Source organism: Fundulus heteroclitus, chromosome 20 (genome assembly GCF_011125445.2).
Source record: "Fundulus heteroclitus isolate FHET01 chromosome 20, MU-UCD_Fhet_4.1, whole genome shotgun sequence".
NCBI classification, from domain to species: domain Eukaryota; kingdom Metazoa; phylum Chordata; class Actinopteri; order Cyprinodontiformes; family Fundulidae; genus Fundulus; species Fundulus heteroclitus.
The window spans coordinates 42,852,332-42,879,427 of record NC_046380.1 but is presented as its reverse complement, the minus strand read 5'-3'; the positions used below and the strand labels follow the sequence as shown (position 1 = coordinate 42,879,427).

General features: G+C 41.2%; 1 protein-coding gene and 1 non-coding gene across 3 annotated transcripts in view; both read left to right on the top strand.

The window, feature by feature from the left end:
• Positions 1-27,096, top strand: part of LOC105920400 (calcium-dependent secretion activator 1) — a 710,204-nt gene that overhangs the window by 512,647 nt on the left and 170,461 nt on the right. For both annotated transcript variants that reach the window (XM_036151653.1, XM_036151654.1), the window contains one exon: positions 11,266-11,407. In XM_036151653.1, coding sequence (XP_036007546.1) covers positions 11,266-11,407 — 142 coding nt within the window. The remainder of the gene's footprint in view (positions 1-11,265; positions 11,408-27,096) is intronic.
• Positions 10,557-10,638, top strand: trnal-caa. Its single transcript has one exon. It is a non-coding gene; the product is annotated as a tRNA-Leu (tRNA).

Below are 27,096 nucleotides of genomic sequence, written 5' to 3'. Positions count from 1 at the left end.
TTTCTTAAAACGTCTGAATACAAACTGTCCCAAAACAGGTTAAATAAATTCCTTTATCATCATTCATTTAGACCAGTTGTTCAAGTTATTTAATTGTTACTTGTAAAAAAATATATATATATATTATTGTAAATTAGAAATGTCCCATGCTCCTGAATGCACCATTGCTTTCTGACGCTCGCGAACGCATCACACTGGTCTGAGAACGCAGCGCGGAGTAGAGGCACGTTTCTGCTTAAGACAAAGCTTTGCCGTTTGTAAAACTCATGTCGGCTGGCACGGTTTATATTTCTGTGTGAATGACAAGAGACCACAACAAATGAGCCTGCTAATGAGCCAACAGCCAACAGGAGAAGTTTTGCATCGAAGCAGCATGGAAAATTGGTGTTATTAAAACATGATTAAATACTTCAATGTAGCATGAAAAAATAAAATATGTGAATAACAAAGTTAAAGGCATGAGGTGAACTGTATTGATTTAAATTGAAAAATCGTTTTTTAAAGCCAAAGGGAAATGAAATATTGGGTGAAAATGTAATTCTCTAAAATTGGCACAGCTTGGATTCGAACTTTCGATCTTCTGCTTCGCAGCCCGACACCTAACCCACTCGACCAAAACACCAGTATCGTGCTCAGCCGAGCATTATTGAGAGGTCAATTGTGTTAAGAAGTGTTTTTTGCGAATTCTGTTCCAACTGTAAGTCGAAACGGCATCAAGTACAAAAAGCCCTGATCGCGGCGTCGAGACGCACATTTTGATATATAGTTTGTGGGGGTACAGCCTACGGTTCGGGCTGTATTAACGGTACTATAATAATAAAAATAATAATAATAAAGAAACCCTTATTAGGTGCATAGCATAAGGCCTCCGCCATGCATTTTCAATGCATAGGCGGGCGCCTAACTAGAATCGTTCAACTTCTGAAGAAGTTGAAGAAGGCGCCCGCCTGGTGGTGGGCATGACCGTCAAAGGCAAAGCTTCCGAGTTCCTTGGTCGTAGTCTCTTATCGCTTGGGGATTTTAAATCAAACCTTCTGAGTGAAAAGGATTTGTCTTCATCAAAACCTGCCGACCAGGAAAACTTTGCGTCTGCAGAGCTGCAAACTGCGTATTTCAATCTGAGACGCAGCTAATGAGCTAATTGGCGACAGCCGACAGTCAAAGTTTGCCATTCATTTGCTACGGTAGTCCTAAACCACTACTGACGTAATACACGTTTTGGCCACAAGCGTCATTTTGGGGGCGTTGTTTCCACCTCTTCTCTTAGAGCCGTTTTTAATAGAAAGAAGAAAAGGCAAAAACGGTCCAAACAAAAGGTTGTAACATTTACATTTGTAACCTCTGCCTTACATAAACACAAGAATTAAATTTTTATAAATAAAAGTATAGACAATTATTTCAGAAACTCAATTCAGTACGTGAAATACACTATATACAGGGGTTGGACAATGAAACTGAAACACCTCTCATTTTAGTGTGGGAGGTTTCATGGCTAAATTGGACCAGCCTGGTGGCCAATCATCATTAATTGCACATTGAACCAATAAGAGCAGAGTGTGAAGGTCCAATTAGCAGGGTAAGAGCAGTTTTGCTCAAAATATTGCAATGCACACAACATTATGGGTGACATGGGTGAGTTCAAAGGAGGACAAATTGTTGGTGCACATCTTGCTGGATGTGTCAAAACTTTCTTCAATTGAATAAAAACAAAACTGAAGTAATAATATTTGGACCAATAGAGGAGAGATCAAAAGTTAGCACACAGCTTCAGTCGCTTCAGCTAGAAACCACTGATCAGGCCCGAAATCTGGTTGTAGTGATGGACTCAGACCTGAACCTTCAAAAGCATTTACAGACAGTGACAAGGTCGGCTTTCTATCACCTGAAGAATATTTCCAGGATTAAAGGACTGGTGTCTCAGCAGGATCTGGAAAAACTAATCCATGCGTTTATATTTAGTAGAATTGATTACTGCAACGGTGTTTTCACAGGTTTGTCTAAAAAGTGGATCAGACAGCTGCAGCTGATCCAGAACGCTGCTGCCCGCGTCCTCACTAAGACTAAGAAAGTAGAGAACATGAACCCAGTTCTAAAGTCCTTACACTGGCTCCCTGTATCTCAGAGAATAGACTTTAAAATACTTCTGTTAGTCTATAAATCCCTAAATGGCTTAGCACCTAAATACATTACAGACTTGTTATCAGTGTATGAACCCTCCAGGCCACTAAGGTCTTCTGGCTCCAGCCTACTCTGCATACCTAAAACCAGAACTAAACAAGGAGAAGCAGCATTTAGTTCCTATGCTCCGCTTATCTGGAACAAACTTCCAGAAAACTGTAAAAGTGCGGAAAGCCTGAGTTCTTTTGAATCAAGATTAAAAACACATTTGTTTACAATTGCCTTTGACTGTTCTAGTTAAACTGTTTTACTGTTTTTAATGTTCTTCTTTGTTTCTACATTCTATCTCTACTTGCTTTTATTCTATTTTGTAGCTACATTTTATTCCTACTTGCGTTTATTTTGCTATATTTTAATCATGTAAAGCACTTTGTATTGTCTCTGTACTGAATTGTGCTATATAAATAAATTTCCCTTGCCTTGCCTTGCATCTGTGACCAAGACAGCAAGTGTTTGTGATGTATCAAGAGCCAGGGTAATGTCAGCATATCACCAAGAAGGATGAACCACATCCAACATGATTAACTGTGGACGCACGAGGAAGCTGTCTGAAAGGGATGTTCGGGTGCTAACCCAGATTGTATCCAAAAAACAAAAAACCACATAACTCTACTTATAACTAATTTCCTGAAATATAAACTAAAGGTCACCAATCAGTTCTAAAACATCTTTAGATGAACTCTTGTTGAGCCCTGGAGTATGGAGGACCAAGTCTTCCATATTTAAAAATAAATACAGAAATAAATAAATGCTCAATAAATAAATATGCATACAATTATGTGCCACCCAAAATACAATGCACAAATAAATGTAGATAGAAAATGAATTATACAGTGAGACAAAATGTATATTTCCTTTAATTAGCCTTTAAACTTTATTTATTAATTACTTATTTTTTTAAGTATTTATTTATGTGCGTGCAAGGCAGACACTGAGCTATAACCGTAGTTTCCTCAAAACGAGTCCGTGGGCCAGAACCTGTGGGACGTCTCCTTAAGAACTTTCGTATGAACTGTCAGACGGCAACTTTCTTGCACTTGGATATGTTGCTACACATAGCAGTGATCTCAAAACACCAATGTTCCCACGTTTTCACTCTCACATTAATAAGTTATAGCCGATAAAAAATCTAAACTGTTGCGCTCCGGTCTGAGAGGTCACGTGATTCGATTTTTGCTGCTCAGCCAATCAGATCGCTGTATTGTCAGCTGAGTGCGTTCAATGTGTAAGGTGTTGTAAACATTTGTTTCCAGACAAAGAAAGCCCAATATTAGCATTTTCTGGCGCCAGTTGGCAAAGATCTTGATGGCAAGGAAAAAGAAATAGCCCAGACCATCCATCATCCATTTTCTAACACGTTTATCCCTGCTGGGTTCGGACCAGTGCCGATCTCCAGCTGTCAATGGGCAAGAGGCGGGGTAGACCCTGGACAGGTCGGCAGTCCATCACAGGGCAGAAATAGCCCAGACTTTTGCTCATTTTACTGTGATATCACCAAGACCTGCTGCGCTAGGATAGCACAGCCAAACGACTTATCCCCGGCAGAATTTGTATCCCCTGCACCGGGAGAGTGTTTGAAATCAAAAAAACTTTTAACCTCCAGCTTTGTGAAGTCTAAATATTTTTAAACATCACATTCTAATAAAATGAAATTGATTTTTTTAAACTCATAATACATTGTTCTGTTTTTAAAATCGACATATCTCGTTGTTGATAAACAAAGAGCAAAAGGCTGGGGTGTTAAATGTGCACGGTGTCGTGCCAAACTAGGTATCCCCGCCAGGATTTGTATCCCCTGGGTCGGGAGCGCGCATTCAGCTTGCTGAACGCGGTAAACTCCGCCTCATTTCCAGACAATTCGGCGTGAAAATCAAGATGTTTTATTTCTCTTAGCGAAATATAGGAATAGTGCCGTTACATTATCGTTCAGCAGGGGATACAAATCCTGGCGGGGATACCTAGTTTGGCACGAACACGGCCGCCAGCTTACCTCAAGTTCTTTCTGTAAAGCTGGCAGACCGTAGTAGTCATGTTTCCTCAGCCATGTCTTTCTCCAAATACGTCGTCGCCTTTTCTTTTTAGGGCTTTCTGCACACAAAATTGCACACATTGCCAAAGCAGCGCGTTTCTCTCCGGTAATGTTTACAGTAGCCATCTACACTTCCGTCTTCTTCTTCTTCTTCTTTTTCATTTTCTTCTTCTTCTTCTTCTACAGTATGAGCACTCCGGTCGCGTCCGTGCGTTGCGCCGTACACAGATCGTGAGCGGTGAACTTTTAAACCCGCGGTTCCGTCGCACAGTTTGAGATGTATATAAGTACCACGACTGAAAAACTCGTACAGTGTATGCCCGGCTTAACACACTTACCATAACAGCTATGCATCACCGTTTATAACCACTTCTTCTTCTTCTGTTTTAAAAGTGGTGCGCCCTTCTTCTTCTTCGTGTTTTAATGGGTGCTGACCACATCCAAAAGGATCATTACCGCCCCTCTAGTGGTGCGCTCTGTTCCTCATCTTTATATTATCAGCAGCGCAACCAGCTACCGTAACACCTGTTAAATGTATCACTGTTATAGCTCCGAAGGTCCAGAAACTCATGTGTGCTATAGCGCAGCAACGCGGTGCAGTTTTGAAAGAAAAGATAGCCAGTGTGGTGTTAGCTTTAGCCTAGCACGCACCCCCCTCCGCGGTTCACAGGCTTTGTTTATGTTCTGGTCGCCGGCTGAGTTGCACTTCCGCCCGGCCGGGAGAAGTCGGCAGGTTCCAGTGTTCTGGAGACCTATAGGATGACGGGAATATCGGCGATAAATGTATCACTGTTATAGCTCCGAAGGTCCAGAAATTCATGTGTGCTATTGCGCAGCAACGCGGTGCAGTTTTGGAAGAAAAAGTCCGGTGAAAAATAGATTAAAAAAAAACTTCAGGAAAACTGTTGTTTTTTGATGTGAGACGGTGCAGAGCTGAAAAGTCCATTTTGTGCCTGCTAATGAGCAGTAGTTCTTGCTGTTGCAATTTTTTCATCATTCATTAATTTATATCAGTTGTTCAAATTATTTATTTGTTACTTGTAAAAAAAAAAAAAATATTGGGTACCCCCCAGCGGGTTGCGAACCTGCGACCTTTGGTGCACCAGCCCAACACCTAAACCACTGTACCGAAAAAAAGTGCCATGCTGAACTCTGCATTTTTGTGAGGTCAACTGTGTCTAGGAAGTGGTTTTGAGAAGTGTTTTTTAGTTAATTTTGTCACCACGGTAACTTTAAATGGCGTCAAGTACAAATAGCACACTTCGCGGCGTCGAGACGCACGTTTTGATATACAGTTTGTGGGTGTACAGCCTACGGTTCGGGCTGTATTAACGGTGACGGATGAATAAAAAAGAATAAAGAAACCCTTATTAGGTGCATAACATAAGGCCTCCGCCATGCATTTTCAATGCAACGGTGGGCGCCTAATAATAAAGAAATCCTTATTAGGTGCATAACATAAGGCCTCCGCCATGCATTTTCAATGCATAGGCGGGCGCCTGATAAAGAAATCCTTATTGGGTCCATAACATAAGGCCTCCGCCATGCATTTTCAATGCATAGGCGGGCGCCTAATCAGTAGAGTGAGAAAAATAAACCCTGATGTCCTCCAGTAGTCTAAGCATATAGCAGCATAACTACAGAGGTAGCTCAGTGTAACATGAGCCACTGTAACTGTAAGCTCTGTCAAAAAGGAAAGTTTTAAGATTAGTCTTAAAAGTAAACAGGATGTCTGCCTCAAGGACCAAAACTGGGAGTTGGTTCCACAGGGGAGGAGCCTGATAGCGAAAGGATCTGCCTCCCATTCTACTTTTAGAGACTCTAGGAACCACCAGCAGACCTACAGCCTGAGAGCGAAGTGCTCTGTCATGAAAATATGGGGTAATCAGAGCTCTGATATATGATGGAGCTTGATTATTAAGGACTTTATACGTTAGAAGAAGAATTTTAAATTCTATTCTTGATTTAACAGGAAGCCAATGAAGGGAAGCTAAAATTGGAGAAATATGACCCCTCTTGTTGATTTTCGTCAGAACTCTTGCTGCTGCATTTTAGATCAGCTGAAGACTTTGAACTGCATTTTGTGGACTTCCTGATAGTAAAGAATTACAATAGTCCAGCCTTGAAGTAACAAATGCATGGACTACTTTTTCATCATCACCCCTGGACAGAATGTTTCTAATTTTGGCGATATTCCTGAGGTGAAAAATGGAAACTCTGAAAATCTGTTTGATATGGGATTTAAATGACATGTCTTGGTCGAAAATAACCTAGATTTTTTACTTTATTACCAGAGGCCAAGTTAATGTCATCCAGATTAAGTGATTGATTAAGAAGTTTATTTTTTGAGCACTCTGGTCCAAAGATTACAACTTCTGTCTTGTCAGAATTTAAGTGCAGGAAATTTAAAGTCATCCAGCTTTTGATGTCATCAAGACATGACTGCAGTCGAAGTAACTGATTAGATTCATCAGGATATATGGATAAATATAGCTGAGTGTCATCAGCATAACAGTGGAAATTAATCCCATGCTGTCTGTGTCAAATGCAGCACTGAGATCTAACAGGACAAGTATAGACTTGTCCATTATCTGAGGCCATGATAATATCATTGGTGACCTTCACCAGAGCTGTTTCAGTGCTATGATGAGCTCTGAAGCCTGGCTTAAACTCCTCAAGTAGGTCATTACTTTGTAAATGTTCATAAAGTTGATTAGCAACTACTTTCTCAAGAATTTTAGATAAGAAAAGAAGATTAGATATTGGTCTGTAATTTACTAACTCATCTTGATCAAGAGATGGTTTCTTAAGTAAAGGTTTAATAACAGCTACTTTAAAAGCCTGTGGTACATATCCATTTACCAAGGATAGATTAATCATGTCTAAAATAGGACCATTGATCAAAGGGAATACCTCCTTAAACAACTTGGTTGGGACTGGGTCTAACATAGAGGTAGAAGGTTTAGATGAAGCTAAAATTTTAGATAGCTCAGAAAGCTCTACTGCTTCTAAACAGCTCAGACACTGCACAGGTTCTAAAGTTTCCTCCAATGCTGCCTCACTTACTGAGGACGAGGTAATCATGTTTGGGAGGATGCCAATTATTTTATTTTTAATGGAATCAATTTTATTTATATAGAGTCCCATAAAATCATTACTGCTAAAAGCTAAGGGAATGGATGGATCAACTGAGCTATGACTCTGTAAGTTTGGCAACTGCACTGAAGGGAAATCTAGGATTATTTTTGTTCTCCTCAATTAATGGTGAAAAATATGCTGCTCTAACTCTGCGAAGGGTCTGGTTATACAACAATAGACTGTCCCTCCAGATTAGGTAGGATTCCTCTTCGTGTGTAGAACGCCATTTTCTCTCCAATTTCCTAACATTGTGCTTCAAGGAACGTAGCTCTGAATTAAACCAGGGAGCCAGCTTCTTGTGAATAATCACCTTCTTTTTCAAGGGAGCACTGTCTAATGCAGAACGCAATGACGAAGTCACGCCGTTAACAAAGACATCTATTTGTGAATGGGAAGAAACAACATTACTGCTATCTGCTTTTGCAACATATTATATTAAGAGGGGGACAGACTTTTTAAAGTTTGATGCAGCATTGTCCGATTAAGATCTACTATAATTGAACCCTCTTTTGGGGGTGGAGAACTCAGTTAAATGAAACTCAAATGTTATTAAAAATGATCAGATAGGACAGGGTTGTGAGGAAATACTGTTAATTCTTCACAATCAATGCCATATGCACAAGGTCTAAAGTATGGAGGCAAGAGTGTGTCGGTATATGCAAATTTTAAACAAAACAAATTGAGTCTAGGATAGTTTTAAAGGCTACGCTAAGGTTATCACATTCTGTGTCAACATGAATGTTAAAATCCCCCACTATAATAACCTTGTCAGTGTTTATCACCAAATCAGATAAGAAGTTTGACAACTGATCCAAAACCTGAGAGTAATGGCCCGCTGAACGATACAAAACAACAAACAGAAGAGGTTTTATTGCATTGCAATTTGGATGAGGGAAACTGAGGGTTAAATGTTAAAAAGAACTGTAGTTATTAATTGGCCTGGGACTAATTAAATCCCAATAAATCAGACTGAAAGATGGTTGCCACTCCTCCTACTCTTCCCAGATCTGGGAATGTGGAAATCTGAATAATTGGAGGGAGTTGACTCATTTATACTAACATACTCCTCTTGTAGCCTGGTTTCTGTGAGACAAAATCAATCAATCTGATTATCAGAAATCAATTAATTAACTAACAAAGTCTTTGGAGGGAGAGACTTATATTTAATAGACCACATTTAATTGTTTTATTTTTTGGTTCAAGGTGAGCCGTATTGATTTTTATTAGATTTTTATGATTTGTTCCTTTTAGATCAGTTTTTGATCTGTTAAGTTTTGGCCGTGGGAAAGACACCGTCTCAATAGGGTAATGGGTGGGTAACAGTACAGGAGCTGCAGAGAGGTGTGTTAAACTACAGCTCTGCTTCCTGGTCTGGACCCTGGGTTGTCAGCATTAAGGAGAACTAATAAATCCAGCCAGATTCCTAGAAAGAAGAGCTGCACCATCCAAAGTGGGATGAATGCCGTCTCTCCGGATCAGACCAGGTTTTCCACAGAAAGTTTGCCAGTTATCAATGTAGCCCACGTCATTTTCAGGACACCACCTAGACAACCAGCAGTTGAATGATGACATGCAGCTAAACATGTCATCACTGGTCAGATCAGGCAGGGGACCAGAGAAAATTACGGAGAAAAATCCGACATTGTTCTAGCAAACTTACACACTGAAGCAACACCAACTTTAGTGACCTCCGATCAGCGTGACCGGGTGTCATTACCGCCAGCGTGAATAACAATCTTACTGTATTTATGCTTATCCTTAGCCAGCAGTTTCAGGTAAGATTCTATGTCGCCCGTTCTGGCCCCTGGCAGGCATTTAACTATGGTCCCTGGTGTCTCCAGTGCCACGTTTCTGACTATTGAGCTGCCAATCACCAGGGTCGGCTTTTTAGCGGGTGTGTCGATGAGTGGGGAAAATTTGTTAGAAACGCAGACTGGTTGGTGGTGACCTGGGGGCTGGAATCTAGAGCTATGGTTCCTACGAACCGCCACATAGACAGCTTGGTTACCCGGCTGCTCGGGTGCTTCTAGAGGACCGCTACATAAAGTAATGTTATGTGGCTCCGCGCTAGCAAAGGGGCGGCTATCAGCTGGTTTTGGCTAGCACGGAGCCGGGTCTCCAATTCTGACACCCCCGCCTCCAAAGCTACAAAAACACTACATTTATTACAAGTACCGTTATCACTAAAGGAGGCAGAGGAATAACTAAACATTTGACACAGACAAGCAGGAGATAGGGGGAGACTTAGACAGACATGGAGAAGCGGAGGAGAGAGTAAGAGGGAAGCCATTGTGGAGCTAAAGCTAGGCTAGGCTAAAGCAAGACTAGCGCTTTTTTACCACGCCAAAATAGCAAACCGTGTGAAACACAAGGAGTTCCCAAGCGCAATGTGCAGCTACAGAGAATGTTTTAAAAGTGCTTATGTGTTAGAAACAGATGTTACAGCAAAGAGAATGAAGATAAAAGCGAGAGAATCTGGAGCAACAGACCATAGTTCACACCGTGAAAACAGGAAGTGACACAATACGCGTTACCGCAAACAGGAAGTGACGGCTGTGAATCAGAATTGATAACATTAGGTGGGTTTGGCAGCTTCTTAGTGTAGCAAAGTTCTTGTCCTCATGTTGCTGACACAGTATGTCGCTCTCCAGGATTCATGTCCTTTGATTAAATTGCACTGCCTACTCACAGTCCTGATGCAGGGCCCCCAAATACAAACACCATGCTTCTGAGTCCCTTACCCAAGCACACAAAGAGGGTCCCTGCGCCACCAACGTCCCCGAGTTTTCCTGAGAAGACAGGAAAGACTAACCAGTATTGTATATCACAATGATTTCCCAAATGCACAGTCTTCATTAGTCTTGTTATGGTATCCTTGAAATGTCCATGGGGCCAGAGTCTTGTTAATTATTACTGAATTTAAATTGTAAGAATTTACTGATAACATTACATAATTCTGTGTATACATAATTGCACCATTAAGTTAACCTGCAACACGATCTTTTGTGTCTCCTAATTGAACTCCCAAAACTTAAATACTTTCCAAGATTGCTTACCTGAATGCCTAAAACAAAACAACAAACTATGCCAGCACAATTTAAAAACAACAGAGAGAACAGAACAGAGAAAATAACAGTTGCAGAATATGCGACCTGGGGGGAGTTGAAAGCAGAGTTTTTACAGAAACAAATAACATCAACTTCTATCACTATCTGTTGTGGCCGAGTGGTTAAGGCATTGGATTCAAAATCCAATGGGGTTTCCCTGCGCAGGTTTGAATCCTGCCGACAGCACCATTTATGTAGGAGAGGATAGAACCTTTAAAAAAGCGGCAAAGACAAGACACAGCACCTTCTCTTAAAGACCAGGAGGGGGATTCAGACTTCAGTCGTCTTCATTTCACAGCATCCCGACAATCTGGGGTAACTTTCATCCTTTTATAGTTATGCGGTATGACGTAAATGGGAACATGATTTATTACTGTCCACATCCACAATCTATTCAGATGACTGAAAACATGCATATGTAAATTCTCGTTTATCCGGGTCAAATGGGCACTCCATGTGCAGGGCACCAGAATTAACAAAGACTCCTGGATAGGTTTTGAAACATTTTCAGAAAGAACTGAGCCAAAGTCCAGTTGCCTCCTATTTAAGTCTGTTTGCTAATGACTGAAAACCTTGACTGTCCTCTGTGAGTCATGCACTAAAAGAAAACAAGCAGTTTATAAAGTAGGGCTGCTCACGAAGAAGCAGAAAAAAGAAAACAAGCAGTTTATAATTTTAGGCCGGCTCACTATGAAACATAAAAAAATAAATGTTTCAGGTTCCAATGTTTCAGGCTCCAAGACTTACAAACTCTTTCTATTCTATTTTGTAATACTTTTACATGTTATTTTCTGCTCTTATTCAATCATGTAGACACCTTGTGTAATGGGAAATTCCATAAACATCTGCAGGATCTGTACGCCCCTCTAGTGGTACGATATGTTGATCTGATGGAGTCATCTATTGCTCAGTCCATTCACAGAGGCTTTGAAAGAGAGTCATGGGAACCTGTAAAGTAAGTACTTGTATTATTTTTTCTTACCTTCACTTACGTAGGGGGTTCTGTGTTGGATTAAGAGACTCAGATGTTTTATGCAGTTGAGTTTAATTAACAACACTGTGTTTAAATCCTTTCTATACTTTTTATTTGTACACACGCAAATGTATCGTTTTTGTCTAAATTACAACATAAAGAAAAATATATCAAATTTGTATCACTCTATAGAATGTGAAGAAATAAGCAAAGACCAAAATTAGGCTTTTCATAGACCAGATGTGTGTACATTTTCTCCACAAATTCAAACATTTACTGTATAAACAAAATAGGCTCCGAGAGATACCGTCCCTGTAAATCACTAGATCAACATTTAGTTGCTTGATATGTGTGTTTCGTGGATTCAACCAACTTTTGACACTTGCAAAAGGGTGTTCTGGCCCACTTTCTACACTTCCTCTGCATTTCCAGGTGTGGCTTCAGAAACAGTATTTTTGATGTGTTATAAACACCCAGCACATGTACATAGCATGATGCCTGAGTTGATATGCTTCACAGTGTACTGTGGCTTGAAATCAGAGTTTGAGACTGTCTATGGCAACTACACCCTCATAATTAAACAAATCATACTGGATCAAAATTACCAAGTCGGGGCACCACCTGATTATCAGGTAATAACAGCCAATTAGCTTGCAGTTTCTCTGTTATTTTTTAATGAACACCTGCTTGGCCATGTGTGGTATTATAAAAAAATAGATAAAGGAGTGAATTTACACACTGTTCTCAAACAGCTACCCTACACACATAACTATAAAAAACAATTTCTCTCCAAATTCAAGAATTTATTTTCATAATTATTTAACTTCCAGTAATAATATTTCAGTAAAGAAACTACTAAATAAAATGAAAAGAAAGGGAGTCTAATAAAAGTAATGGATAAGAATAAAACATACAGCAATATCACAGTTCATTGTGAATATATACGATAAGGAACCAAACTTTGTTATGAGGATTTGGAAATGAGGCAAATTTGTCTCGCGGCTCACAAAAAACAGCAGGCACTCAAAGAACCAGTTCACAATGCAAAGTAGTAGGGACATTTAAAAAAATACATTGTAATAAAATAAGGTTTCTGAAATTAAACAGGCATTTCAAAAACACAGGCAACACCACCAAATGAAGAGCCTCAAATCTCAAAGCAACATGTCTTTTTCAAAATTTAAATACACCCCTTAATGGGGGGTCTCCTCGTATGATATCTGTAGAAGAATGCGTCATCATTTGAATCCCATATGAGTCTTAAGTGTCTAACTAAATGCATACATTTAATCCACACAGTACAAATGTTCCTATTATCAATCCTACTTTATCAGTTGAACCAATATTTACTTTTAACACCCAAAATATTGCAACCATTTAATGAACAAATTATTAACAAATTCTCCTGTTGAGGTTAGGTTTAGTAGTAATGGCACCTCATACTAAACATAACCAGAATAAAATATAAAATGTAATTTACAACAGTGGGGTGTATTAATTACAAATTTGTTTTCACATACGGGAGACACATCCTCCCTTGATATGCAAAATATTAACCTTACTAATGTTTCTATATTATTCTAAACCTATATGGGAACAAGAACACCTTTCCAGTTGTCATATGAATCTGGCCCTGTTGGATTGCCAAATCTCTGGTAGTTCTCTCAGGTGATGCAGGAGTGTAGCACAACTAATTAAAATATATCTGACACTGGCAATGGCACGGTGGCACTTTCTCATTAGCCGCAGCTATAACCAATTAACAATGTAGCTTTCTGCAGCTGCATAAGCTGGCTCTTGGGACATGGAATGTTACCTCTCTGGTGGGGAAGGAGCCTGAGCTAGTGCGCAAGGTTGAGGAGTTCTGGCTAGAGATAGTCGGACTTACCTCGACGCATGGCTCTGGCTCTGAAACCTGTCTCCTTGAGAGGGGCTGGACATTCATCCACTCTGGAGTTTCCCCTGGTGAGAGGCGCCAAGCAGGAGCGGGCATACTTGTTGCCCCTCATCTTGGTGCCTGTACTTTGGGGTTTACCTCTGTGAACGAGAGGGTGGCCTTCTTCCGCATGCATGTGGGGGGATGGGTTCTGACTGTTGTTTGTGCTTATGCACCAAACAGCAGTTCAGATTACCCACCCTTTTTGGAGTCCTAGAAGGGCTACTGGAGAGTGCCCCTCCTGGGGACTCCCTTGTTTTGCTGGGGGACTTCAATGCTCACGGTGGCAATGGCAGTGAGACCTGGAGGGGCATGGTTGGGAGGAATGGCCCGCCTGATCTGAACTCGAGTGGTGTTCTGTTGTTGGACTTCTGTGCTTGTCATGAATTGTCCATAACGAACACCATGTTCAGGCTTAAGGATGTCCATATGTGCCCTTGGCACCAGGACACCCTAGGCCGTAGATCAATGATCACCTTTGTTGTTGTTTCGTCTGACCGCATGTCTTGGACACTCGGGTGAATCGAGGGGTGGAGTTCTCCACCGATCACTACCTGGTGGTGAGCTGGCTCCGATGGTGGGGAGGAAGCCGGTCAGACCTGGTAGGCCCAAACGTATTGTGAGGGTCTGTTGGGAACATCTGACACAGTCCCCCGTGAGACGGAGGAATAACTCCCATCTCCGGGAGAGCTTTGAACACATTCCGAGGGAGGTGGGGGGACATTGAATCTGAGTGGACCATCTTCTGTGCCTCTATTGTTGAGAGGGCTAGTCGGATTTGCGGCCGCAAGGTTGTCGGTGTATGTCGCGGCGGCAACCCTCGAACACGCTGGTGGACACCAACGGTGAGGGAAGCTGTCAAGCTGAAGAATGAGTCCTACCGGGCTTTATTGGCCTGTGGGACTCCGGAAGCAGCTGATTTGTACTGGCAGTCCAACCGGAAGGCGGCTCGGCTGGTTGCTGAGGCAAAAACTCGGGCATGGGAAGAGTTTGGAGCATGGAGAAAGACTTCTGTACGCTTTGAGGCGATTCTGGTCCACTATCCGGTGTCTCAGGAGGGGGAAGCAGCGCTCTACCAACACTGTTTATATTGGGGGTGGTGTGCTGCTGACCTCGACTCGGGACGTCGTGTGGCTGTGGGTGAAATACTTCGAAGACGTCCTCAATCCCACCAACACATCTTCCATTGAGGAAACAGAGACCAGAGACTTTGGATCGTGTTCTCCCATCTCTGGCGCTGAGGTCACAGAGGTGGTTAAAAACCTTAGTTTGTTACTCTCCCATATTAGACTAGACGTATTGTAGTTCCTGTGAAAATGCAGAATGAATATAGTAACCTACATGAGAAAAACTGAAACATTACTGAAATATTAAAAGGAGTACGTCTACGAAAGACTACTCATGTCTTTCTGAGATGCAATGAAATATTCAACGAAACTAACAAATGAAAGGTTGTCTAAAAATATATTATGCATACATTTTGCTTGAGATGTCCTCAAAATGCATATGTTGTGCAATTACACACTGTTTTAAAGTTATTTAATGTTTAATAAATAACTCTGTCTGTTAGGTATAGTCCACTGAATATCAGCTCTAGAGCTGATATCAGAATAGAATAGAATCCCTTTCAACAGAATAGTTGAAAGGGATGGTTCGAGCACTGGCGTTCTTTTAACAGCAAACTCTGCACACATATAGAATAAGGAGTGACAACTTCTCTTCAAATTCAAAAATGTATTAACAGAAATAAAATGAACATCCAGAGAACATCACTATATAATGCTGTTTATCTGAATTACCACTATATTTCAATCAACTCAGTATACATCAGTAAATTTCTAGATTTATTATTGCGATTACACCTCGAGGAGGTTAGGGTCGCTGTAGCGATTGGTCGCTAAAATCATACAAAACACCTGTACATCGACATTAATATTCCATATTAATGCGGCAATCAGAACATCAGGTTTCTTATTTCATTTTACACTGCCAGCATCAGTTTCCGCCCATATGCGGTCTGTTCCTAACCTAACAGGCAGAAGTTGTCCCCTTAAGACATACCTCATCCTCATTTGCATAGTGAGGCGAAATGCATCCAAGAAATGTAAAAAGACAAGGCGGAATTTGTCATGGTTTTCAGGTGACGAGCCCACATGCAGATACGATCGGGAGGCAATGCACAGTTTTAAGATGTTTATTTTGGAAACAGGCAGATCTACGGACGGAACTACGGGCGAGTCGGCTGGGTCAGAACGTCTCGGCTGGAGAGTCTGTAAGAAAGAGGGAGTAAGTAACTCTGAAAGTAGAACCAGGAGAATTGCTAGAAGTTGCGCTGCTTACCATTGGGCTGGGCGGACCTAACCGGGAAGAAGTAGCGTCGGGAGTACTCTATGATTCTACTCAGCTGGAGATAGGCGGCTAGTGGCTGAGGACGGCTGATGTAACTGGCGAGGGATCCTGAGCGAGCCTCGTCGGCAACGGTTGACAGATGGATTGACCAGAGTGAATGCAGAACCAGCAGAAACCGGGAGAGGGGATCTCAGGCCTCGCTGGGTAACATCCAGGAAGTATGAGGGGAGCGCCAGAGCAAAATCTGAGCAGGCGGTTCTGCTGGTCTGTTTCTTCGGAACGAGACGTCAAGACAGGTGAGTGCATCCAAGCACCAAAATCTGAAGCAAAACAGAGATCCAAAAATTAGTCAAAAAACGAAGAGCAAAAACTCACAAGCTGGTTTCCGAGAGTTGGGACAGAGGCCACGTCGTACCACGACTGGTTAAGGCTCTGGCGTCTTCCATCTGTCAGCGCTCTGCTTAAGAAGCCAGAGGAAGCCGCCTGCAACGAGCTGCAGGTGTGGGCCACGCCTCCTCAGCCAACTAGACACACCTGAGGAGTAGAGTTAGAGTAGAGCAGCACAGAGAACCCTGACAGAATTAAACAATGTTGAAGAAATCAACAAAGTAATAAAATATAAGGGAAGAATAAAACAGACAAAATATAAAAAACACACAGAAATAAATATATTTAAAGGTAAGTAATTAATAAATAAACTTGACAATTAGAATGGATAATAAATAAATATGATTATAACCAAGGTGAAAAAGAAGCTCCATTTACATCTCATTATATAATTTAATTACTGCTTACATTTAGTTGTTTACTACATTTAATTACATGCTTATGTTGTGAATGAAGCTTGTGAACCTAATATTCAGCCACAGAGTTATGTTTAAAAGGTTTACTCTGAAGATGATGAGTAATGGCAGGTGAGGCAGGCAAACAGAACTAGACTAGGGTGATGAATTTTTGCTGAAGGTGCAGGCAGGCAGGGATGAGCAGGAGACCAGAGGATGCATGTAGAGAAAGACCAGAACAGGCGATGTAGACCGGGGGACCACCAGAATGGGCAGAGCAAGCAGCTGGGACTCACAGGGAAAACAGGTAGAGCTGCAGCACGCAGACACTGCCATTTTTAACTGAAAAGTCCATCTGGCTGAGCACATGAGTTAGCTGAGGCAGGTATATGTAGGCTGGTGAACAGGTTGAATGTAACAACTGGCAGCAGGTGGAGTTCATGTGGGCTAATTGACTGGGGGCTGAGCTGATAGGATAATGGCTGGTGACTAAGATGTGACAGGCTGAAGAAGTCCAGAAAAGTCCAAAGGCAAAAAAATAAAATAAAAACCCAAATCATGACAGTACTCCTCCTCAAGGGTGGATATTAGATGCCCTTCATAAAAAGTCCAAAAATCCAAACAAAATAAAAAAAGCAATCCAGACAGGTGGGTGCAGGGAGGCCTAGAACGGAAGGCTAGAGTCCAAAAAATGCAAACAAAAAACAACCCAGACAGGGGGGCGGAGGGAAGCCTGGTACGCAGGGCCTGAGTCCAAAAAGTCCAAACAAAAAACAATCCAGGCAGGGCAGGCAGAGGGAGGCCTTGGACAAAGGGTTAGAGTCCAAAAAGTCCAAACAAAAAGGCCAACCTTGGTGTGGCAGGATGTCTGGTGGGCATCCCAGAGGCAGATCTCGGCATGGCAGGATGCCTGGCGGGCATCCTGGAGGCAGACCCCAATGCAGCAGCATCTCTGGCAGGTGTCCTGAAGGCAGACTTCGGCATAACAGCGTCTCTGGTGGGCGTCCTGCAGGCAGACCCTGGTGTAGAAGTATCTTGTGGTGGGTGATGCTGGCATGGCAGCATCTCTAGCAGGCATCACAGAGGAAGACCCGGGCGTAGGAGCATCTCTGGCGGGCGACCCCAGCATAGTAGCATCTCTGGCGGGTGACCCCGTTGTAGCAGCAGCTCAGATTGGTGTGTCAGATGACCCTTTAGGTGCAGCTAGACCCTTAGCGGAGGGCGACGGAGCCAGGCTCTTGGCGGCTGGCAATGGAGCAGGACCCTTGGTGGCTGGCGAAGGTGCAAGGCTATTGGTGGAGGGTGTTGATGACGGTGTAGGGCCCTTGGTTTGATGAGTACCCCTGAAGCACACCCTGTAATGTGGAGCTTGGCGTCAGACTGAACCTGGTGCTTGCCATCAGACGGGACCTGGAGTTTGGCGTCAGGAACACCCAGAAACTTGGAGACCAGGAACCTTTGAAGCAGCCCCAGCAGAACCTCTGGTAATGACAACCTATGCAGCAACTCAGGAAAGTTGTCTGTCAAGCAGCAGGTGTGGATGAAGGAACTCTTGTAGCAACCTGGGGACCTTATAATCACCATGGGGCTCTGGCGTCTAAACGAGGCCCTGGGTGCTGAGGTCGATGGGTGAGTTCCCTGCGAACCTCAACGACATCTGGTAGGCCAACCTGAGTGTCCACATCAATCATCTCAGGAGCAGACAAAAAAGATATAGAGAACAAAAGGTTAAAAGCTGAAATAACAACAAACAATGCAAATTGGAGAACTGTAGGAGAACGGAGCAGAGTGAGAAAAATAGATTGTGATGTCCTCCAGCAGTCTAAGCAGCATAAATATAGAGATAGCTCAGAATAACCTAAGCCACTCTAACTATAATCTTTATCAAAATGGAAAGTTTTAAGCGTAGTCTTAAAACAGTCAGGGTGTCTGCCAGAGCAAAACTGGGAGTTTATTCTACAGGAGGGGAGCCTGATAGCTAAAGGATCTGCCTGTCAATCTACTTTTAGAGACTCTAGGAACCACCTGTAGTCTAAGAGCGAAGTGCTCTGTCAGGAACATATATCAGATCTCGGATAGATGATGTAACTTGATTATTAAGGGCTTTATATGTGAGAAGGAGAATTTTAAATTATATTCTTGATTTAACAGGAAGCCAATGAAGGGAAGCTAAAATAGGAGAAATATGATCCCTCTTGTTGATTTTCATCAGAACTCTTCCTGCAGAATTTTGGATAATTTACCATAATAATAATAATAACTAGAATCGTTCAACTTCTGAAGAAGTTGAAGAAGGCGCCCGCCTGGTGGTGCGCGTAACCGTCAAAGGCAAAGCTTCCGAGTTCCTTGGTCGTAGGCTCTTATTGTTGGGGATTTTAAATCAAATCCCCAACAATAAGTTTTGAGGATTTGTCTTCCTCAAAACCAGCCGACAGGAGAAGATCTGCATCCAAGCAGCATGGAAAATTGGTGTTATTAAAACATGATTAAATACTTCAATGTAGCATGAAAAAATGAAATATGTGAATAAAAATGTTAAAGGCATTACAAACTACTAAAGGAAGTAGTAAAGCAGAAGTTGGTGAGACCAACTCTCACCAAAGGCCATGGGTCAGATCGGCCTCCTTTAGCAACTAAGTAATAGTTGCTAAAGGAGTAGTAATAATCCTCCCAGCATTCAGTCCAAGAATGTCCTATAACAAACACAGAAGCTTTTTTATAAGCAGCAGAAGCAACAAACACCACATGCAAAAATGTTAACCAGAAACTGTCTTCTTAGTGGTCGACAAAATCCACGTTTCCAGAGGGATGGATCCACTGTTTCTTTTTTAATCTGTCTAGTGAGGTGAAATATATTGACTGTTCCATATATATATATAGATATTTACTGTTCCATATATACATACATACATGCATACATAGATACATGAATACATACATATAAATGATCATGAAAGGGCTTGAGTACCAGAGTAATAGAGGCCTGGATCTACCATAACAGGTGGGATCCCAGGTGCAGGATATGCATAGAGGTGCAGGATTTGACAGGAAAAGGAGGAGGTTATGTATTAATATGAAATAAATTAATAAACAATACATAAAATACCTTAATGTTTTTTTAAAACTTCTGAATACAAAATAAATTAAATAAATCAAACAAGTTCCTTTATGATCATTCATTTATATTAGTGGTTCAAGTTATTTAATTGTTACTTGTAAAAAAAAAATAACATTTTGCCACACCCCCCCCCCCCCATATTGCACCAGTGGGCCCAAGCGGCCCCTTAGTACGCCTATGGCTGGACCGGCCCTGGCTAGCTGTCTGCAGCATGGAAAAGTCAACTGCAGCTTACTTGCTCAATTTGGGGAGGGTTTGGGGTTGTTGCCGGTCTGAGGTGATTTGCGAAAAATCTATAAATCATACACCAATGATGGTTACATTTCCTGAATCCAGACAAAAAGACCTACGTTTTGATGTATAATTTGTGCACATAGAGTGAAAACAATGCGCGAAAACCCCGGATCAAAACAATAACAATGAACTGGTCTATTTTCCAAGACGGCGACGAGTGATGAAGTACTTAGTGACAGTGATGGAAGCTCCTTGGAGCTATCATCATCTTGTAGCCGGGGTACTATGGCCCTGAAGCATGGTGCTGCACACCCTTCCTCCTGTCCATATATGGAGGTTGCTTGACAGCGCACAGCTGGTACTTGAGGCAGGTAATCAGCTGTTCCATTTAAAGCGGGGTAGATTTCTGAGAAGATCAGATCTGAGGCAAGAATTCTGGCAAAAGGTATGTTTGTACTACGGAGTGAGGTTGCTGAAGGATCATTTGGGTGAGCCCTTTTGTTTTCATCATTTTAGGAAATACGGTGATAGAGAGACGCAAAGACTGCCGTAGACTGGGTTCCACCTTGGAGGTACAAGAAAGCAGTCTCTTATTACCTGGATGTTTAAGGTGCTGGTCTAATGCTCCCTTTGTGTGCAGGTTGGCCTGCTACTGTTTCAGTTGTGTTTTTATTTACTGTTTTAATCACTGCTTAGACCCTATTTTAGCTATTTATTCCTAGTTTTAACCAAATGCAGAGGGTTTTTATTGTTTAGCTCCCCGGGCTGGTTTTATCTCACCTGAGGTCCTATGCTTTCCCTGGGTCCTATGTCGGTTTTATTCAGATCAGATTGAGGAGAATAGTGAGAGGAGAGTTCTTTTCTTTTGTGTTGTATGCACCAGGGTTTGTGGCGTGAGTGTGTTTTTGTTGGGAGACACTGAGGTGTATTTTGTTTGTTTTCTTTAGTAGTTCTCCTCCAAATGGTCTAGTTAATCTGGGTTTTTAACTATTCCTCTCGGCTATCAGGATTTCAGGCCAGCATAGGCTCCTACGTTTTAAGGTGGTTATTCTTCCCTGCAAGGTAAAACATGTTAATTGTTCCCATTGTTTTGTAAAACCAATAAACCATATTCACCAGGAACCTGTGCCTCTGTTAATCCTTACAACCTTTCTTTGTGGTCCGGTACATGAGGTCACAATCTGATAGCGATATGGATTTTTATTAGAGTTTCTTGACAGAAACCGGACTTTTGACGGAATCCAGCCGTACCTATTTCCAGGGCAAACTCTGTCGGATCCTACAGTATATATGTATACGCGCGTGTGTGTGTGCGTGTGTGTGCGCACGCGCTCCGCCGCAGCACGGCTTTACCGGCGCTGCAGCGGAGGAGAGATTGCGCTGAAGTGACTTGAGTTATATTTGCCCCACTAGTAAACTGGGCAGGTGGTCATTATTGTATAAATATTAAAATATAAAAGCTTTCAGCACATGCTGGGGCGGAGGGATATCACATCACATGTGGTATCCCTCCGTCCCTCTGGTCGGTAACCATCCCCGCAAATTCCTTACCGAAAATCCTCACTCTCATGTCATGTTCAAAACATTCTTCTTCGAAATGGTCACTGCATATGACGTGTTTTCTCTCTGGCCAGAAGTTGGATGGCAAAACCGCTCTCTTCAAGTTGGCAATCCAGCTACGAGCCCGGTGGCTCATGACTCGGAAAGTTGAAATAAGCAATGTTTTTTCCAATTTTACCAGTTGTGTTGGAACATCCAATGTCCATGTACGTGGGCATTGTTGCTTCAGCAATAGCTCTTGCGAATGTCAATGGTGAAGTCCTCTGGAAATCCGAAAAAATTGTTGATGATCGCAGCTGTGTAAAACAGCTCCTATGGACTTTGCTTGGAAATGCTGTCGCCGCTTCCGCTTTTCACGTCGCAGGATGTGATGTCAGACGGCCTCCATACACAGCGACAGACGACAATTTATGTTTTTATTTTCTTATTGATTAAAGATAAGTTCATTAAATGACCATGAACATATTAGTTTTAGTTATAGCTACTGATTCCCTGATTTTTCCTTGTTGACCGGACTTCTCCTTTAAGACAAAGCTTTGCCGTTTTTAAAACTCATGTCGGCTGGCACGGTTTATTGTTCTGTGTGAATGACAAGAGACCACAACAAATGCGCCTGCTAATGAGCCAACAGCCGACAGGAGAAGGTGTGCATCGAAGCAGTATGGAAAATTGGTGTTCTTAAAACAAGAATAAATACTTCAATGTAGCATGAAAAAATGAAATATGTGAATAAAAAGTTAAAGGCATGAGGTGAACTGTATTGATTTAAATTGAAAAATCGTTTTTTGAAACCAAAGGGAAATGAAATATTGGGTGAAAATGTAATTCTCTAAAATTGGCACAGCTTGGATTCAAACTTTCGATCTTCTGCTTCGCAGCCCGACACCTAACCCACTCGACCAAAACACCAGTGTCGTGCTCAGCCGAGCATCATTGAGAGGTCAATTGTGTTAAGAAGTGTTTTTTGCGAATTTTGTTCCAACTGTAAGTCGAAACGGCGTCAAGTACAAAAAGCCCTGATCGCGGCGTCGAGACGCACGTTTTGATATATAGTTTGTGGGGGTACAGCCTACGGTTCGAGCTGTATTAACGGTGACGGAAGGTTAATAAACAATAATAATAATAACTAGAAACGTTCAACTTCTGAAGAAGTTGAAGAAGGCGCCCGCCTGGTGGTGCGCGTAACCGTCAAAGGCAAAGCTTCCGAGTTCCTTGGTCGTAGGCTTTTATCGCTAGGGGATTTTAAATCAAATCTTCTGAGTGTGAAAAGGATTTGTCTTCGTCAAAACCAGCCGACAGGAGAAGGTCTGCATCCAAACAGCATGGAAAATTGGTGTTATTAAAACATGATTAAATACTTCAATGTAACATGAAAAATGAAATATGTGAATAAAAATGTTAAAGGCATTACAAACTACTAAAGGAAGTACAAACTCTGTGAAGCAGAAGTTGGTGAGACCTTCCTAGAGCTACTTCCGGTTAGCAACATGTTAAGCATTAGCTGCTAACATGGTTGTGTCCAGTATCACCGGGTGATTGTACTCTGTTAGTTTGGTCCAAATCCTGTACTGGGAAGTTCCTCAAAAAGGGTGCCAATACTTAATGTCACCAAAGCTCACCAAAGGCCATGTGTCAGATCGGCCTCCTTTAGCAACTAAGCCTCACCAAAAAAAAAAACAGCCGACAGGAGAAGGTCTGCATCCAAGCAGCATGGAAAATTGGTGTTATTAAAACATGATTAAATACTTCAATGTAACATGAAAAAATGAAATATGTGAATAAAAATGTTAAAGGCATTACAAACTACTAAAGGAAGTACAAACTCTGTGAAGCAGAAGTTGGTGAGACCTTCCTAGAGCTACTTCCGGTTAGCAACATGCTAAGCGTTAGCCGCTAACATGGTTGTGTCCATAGACATAATATAAGAGTAGACCCCGCATTGACTGTCGCTGCGCAGGAATTACGGGCGCCACCTTGGGGCGGTCGACTTGATACCTAATCCTGCTGATTCAAGCTGACACACTAATGATGCCTCAGCACTGTGCGGCTCATTTTTGTTTAAATCGAGGGATTATTTATGTCAGGGCTCGAGGGATAACTTTTCACAAGCAAGATGAAAAGACATTGTTTATATTTTTGATCAGAATGTAAGTTTTCTAATACTAGGAGATACAAAGTTGTTGTTAGACATTAGTGAATAAACAGCATATATATATATATATATATATATATATATATATAGTGAACCCTCGCTATATTGCGGTTCACCTTTCACGGTCTCGCTGCTTCACGGATTTGCATTGATGAGCCGTTCATTACAGTTCTCATCAGGTGGCGTGTCGGTTTATAAGAATCTTTTTTGAAAAAAGAGTGACAACTACCGATAAAAATGTGTTCTTCTCCCGAAAAAAAAAAACTCACCTGCACCGCGGGTTTTAGAAGAAAAAAACGCTACAGAGCGGAGTCACGGATGCAGCGCCTCAGTCAAAAGAGCAGTGAAATACACACGAGTCACTATTTGTCCTACTGTACTTTGTATTTTTTTTATAATAATTTTTATTTTTCTCCCGTTCTAATCCAATGACTCGGGTCGCGGTGGGCCACGCTGATCTCCGCAATTTGAAGCCTTCAGTTCGTATTGATTAAAATTATTATTTTACAGCTTATTTGTAAATAATAATAAAAAAAAACGTTTATATAGTACTTTCATTTGTTAAACAAATGCTTGGGCCGGTAAAAAGGTTTTGTTCTATGGTTTCAATATACTATAGTGTATTTAATTGTATATAATAATTGTAAAAAAAATAAAGGTTACTACCTTACAGATTTCGCCCATCACGGGTTCTTTTTGGGAAGTATATGTACATATGTACATGTACAAATGTGTTTGTTTATCTAGAAATAAAAAAATTATAAAAAATGTGTGCGTGGCTGTGTTTTGAAACATACATACATCATGTCAGAATATTCTATTACTTTTAACCCCACTAAGATTATTTAAACGCACTGGACCATTTGTTATAATAGCTATAGTTTTAAAGTTTTAAGCTAAACAAATGTGAAAATTAGTTCAACATTAAACGAGTTATAGTTGATTAAAATTGATTCTGCACCTGGTTAACACATTAGACTGAGCGGAGTTGTCGACCGCCCAAAGATGGCGCCCCTAAATCTTGTCAGCGCCTATAGGCGAGAGCGGTCGATGCGGGGTCTACTCTTTATATATGTCTATGGTTGTGTCCAGTATCGGGTGATTGTACTCTGTTAGTTTGGTCCAAATCCTGTACTGGGAAGTTCCTCAAAAAGGGTGCCAATACTTAATGTCACCAAAGCTCACCAAAGGCCATGTGTCAGATGCTGACACCCCACTCACAGAAAAAACTCAGTTAAATAGACGGAATGGTTAGTGCTTGGTTTGTGCACATTTGTGCCGTTAAAATTAGCGTTTGTGCTGTTTTGGTTTTGAAGATATTAAAGAATATTTGTTAAGTTCATCTAGAGTTCACCATCCCATCATTTTGCTTTGAATCCAACCAAGCTGGTCAACTTCTTTAGTGCTTCGTTTGTGCAGGTTTGTGCCATTAAAATTAGCGTTTATGCTGCTTTGGTTTCGCAGATAATATAAGTTTTAATTCCGGCCGGTGACGTCACCACAGGTCACCGCTGCAAAATAAAGCGCTACATTGTTATTCCTTTGCTGGTGCTGAGCTGGAGCCAAAGCAAACCAGAGTGGTCAACTTCTTTAGTGCTGTGTTTGTGCATCTTTGTGCCGTTAAAATTAACGTTTGTGCTACTATGGTTTCGGAGATATTATGAATTTTAATTTCAGCCGATGACGTCATCCCAGACCGCCGCTTCAAAATAAAGTGCTACGTTTTTCTTTCTTTGCTGGTGCTGAGCTGGATCCAAAGCAAACCACAGTGGGCTACTTTTTCAGTGCTTTGTTTGTGCAACAACAACCTTGGAATAAAATAAAATAAAGTTTTCATTAAGATTTGCAGCCCAATAGTTTTTGGGGAGCGTTAGGTTTTTGATATTTTGTGCTGAGCTCAATACACAACAAACCAAATTGGTCTATATTTTCAGGCATTTCTAATTCAATCTATGTGCTTTATACTTTCAGCTGATAACACAGTCAATATATTCATAGTTGAGCAATATTTCCCACTTCATGCATAAAGCCAATAAAAAGTGGAATGGTCCTTCAGCCTAATTAAAGGTTTAGCTTAGGTGGACAAAGGAACGTTTTAGGAGATCGTTCCTTACAGTGTTGTTATACTTTATAGGCTGACCAGTGTGATTTATTTTTTGCAGTTTTTCTGTTATTGATTTTAGTTTGGGTATGTTTTCTGCGTTATATAAGCCTGTATACTTTAATTGCCCTTTTGTTAGGTGCAGACACCCCCAAATCTCCCTATTGTAGAGCAATAAAGGTTTGCTATTCTAATTAATTCAGAGGAGTAATGAACTATGACTACTAAGATCAACTATAACCAAGTTATTGTTTGAAAATGTTATAAACATTATACTCTTGAAGAAGAATAAACCCTTCTGATTAGGAAAAATAGACTTTATGAAAACAGTTGAACATTCTAATAAATGAAATGCCTTTTTTGGCAATGTCACTTGACATTGCTATCTAAAGTAAAGTTCTTTAACACTAGAATTACCAGAGAAGGGTCATTTAACATTTCTACCTTTGGAGCCCAGAGACGGGTCGACTGACCTGAAGGATTTTAATTAGCATCCTATAAGCAGTTGTGAACCGGTGCTTTTGTTCTGTAAATAAGGCCATTACTGGTGCACCAAAGGAAGGGGGAAGCTTAACTCCCTACTAACTGCCAGGTACAGCTGTGAGCAATGACCAGAAGTATTTGTGTCTAAGTCAAGAGGACTGAAATTCCAGCATGAGAAATATACAAAGGTATAAGAGGCAATGGCAATTTGGACAATTTGGTATTCGTACTACTTGAACTGTTTTGCATTTTGTTAAATTATGATTACAAACATCAGTGTATTTCATTGGTATTTTATGACATTGACTCGTACAAATTAGTGCATAATTGTAATGTGAATAGAAAAGGATCTGTGGTTTAAAAAGTGGTTTTCAAAGGCAAATCTGAAAAAGTGTGGACTGCATTTGTATTCAGGGCCTGACAATCCTAGATAAAAAAAATTGCTTAATTACTAAATTCTAGTCAACACAAAACTTACTGTTCGATTGAAACAATAAGCTTGTTATTGTTCGTTTGAAATCGGAAAGAGAGGGGCATACTTAGACATGACCAGGACATGGTCATCAGCCTAAACTGACAGGGTATCACTCAGACAAACATCTCCTTCTTTAAAATAATTTTCAGAACTACCTTGTTTGTGATGGTAGCACAGAGTAGGCTTATTTTTCTACCCTGACTCCCAAGCAGCTAGTTGATTTATAATATAACATACATACATAATAAACCATACACAATGGTTTTAGAGATTTTGTATCCCAAAAATGCTGCACTTTGATAATAACAAACAATTGTTTATTATTATAGTATTTAGTTTTATCCACACTGCAGGGTAATAGTTGTAAAGTGATAGTGTTGGTTGCTTTTATTCTTTGGGGGATGCTATATTCACTAGATACAGGGAAACTGGTCAGAGTAAAAAAAGGGGACCTTGTTAAATGCAGTGCAATTATAATCTA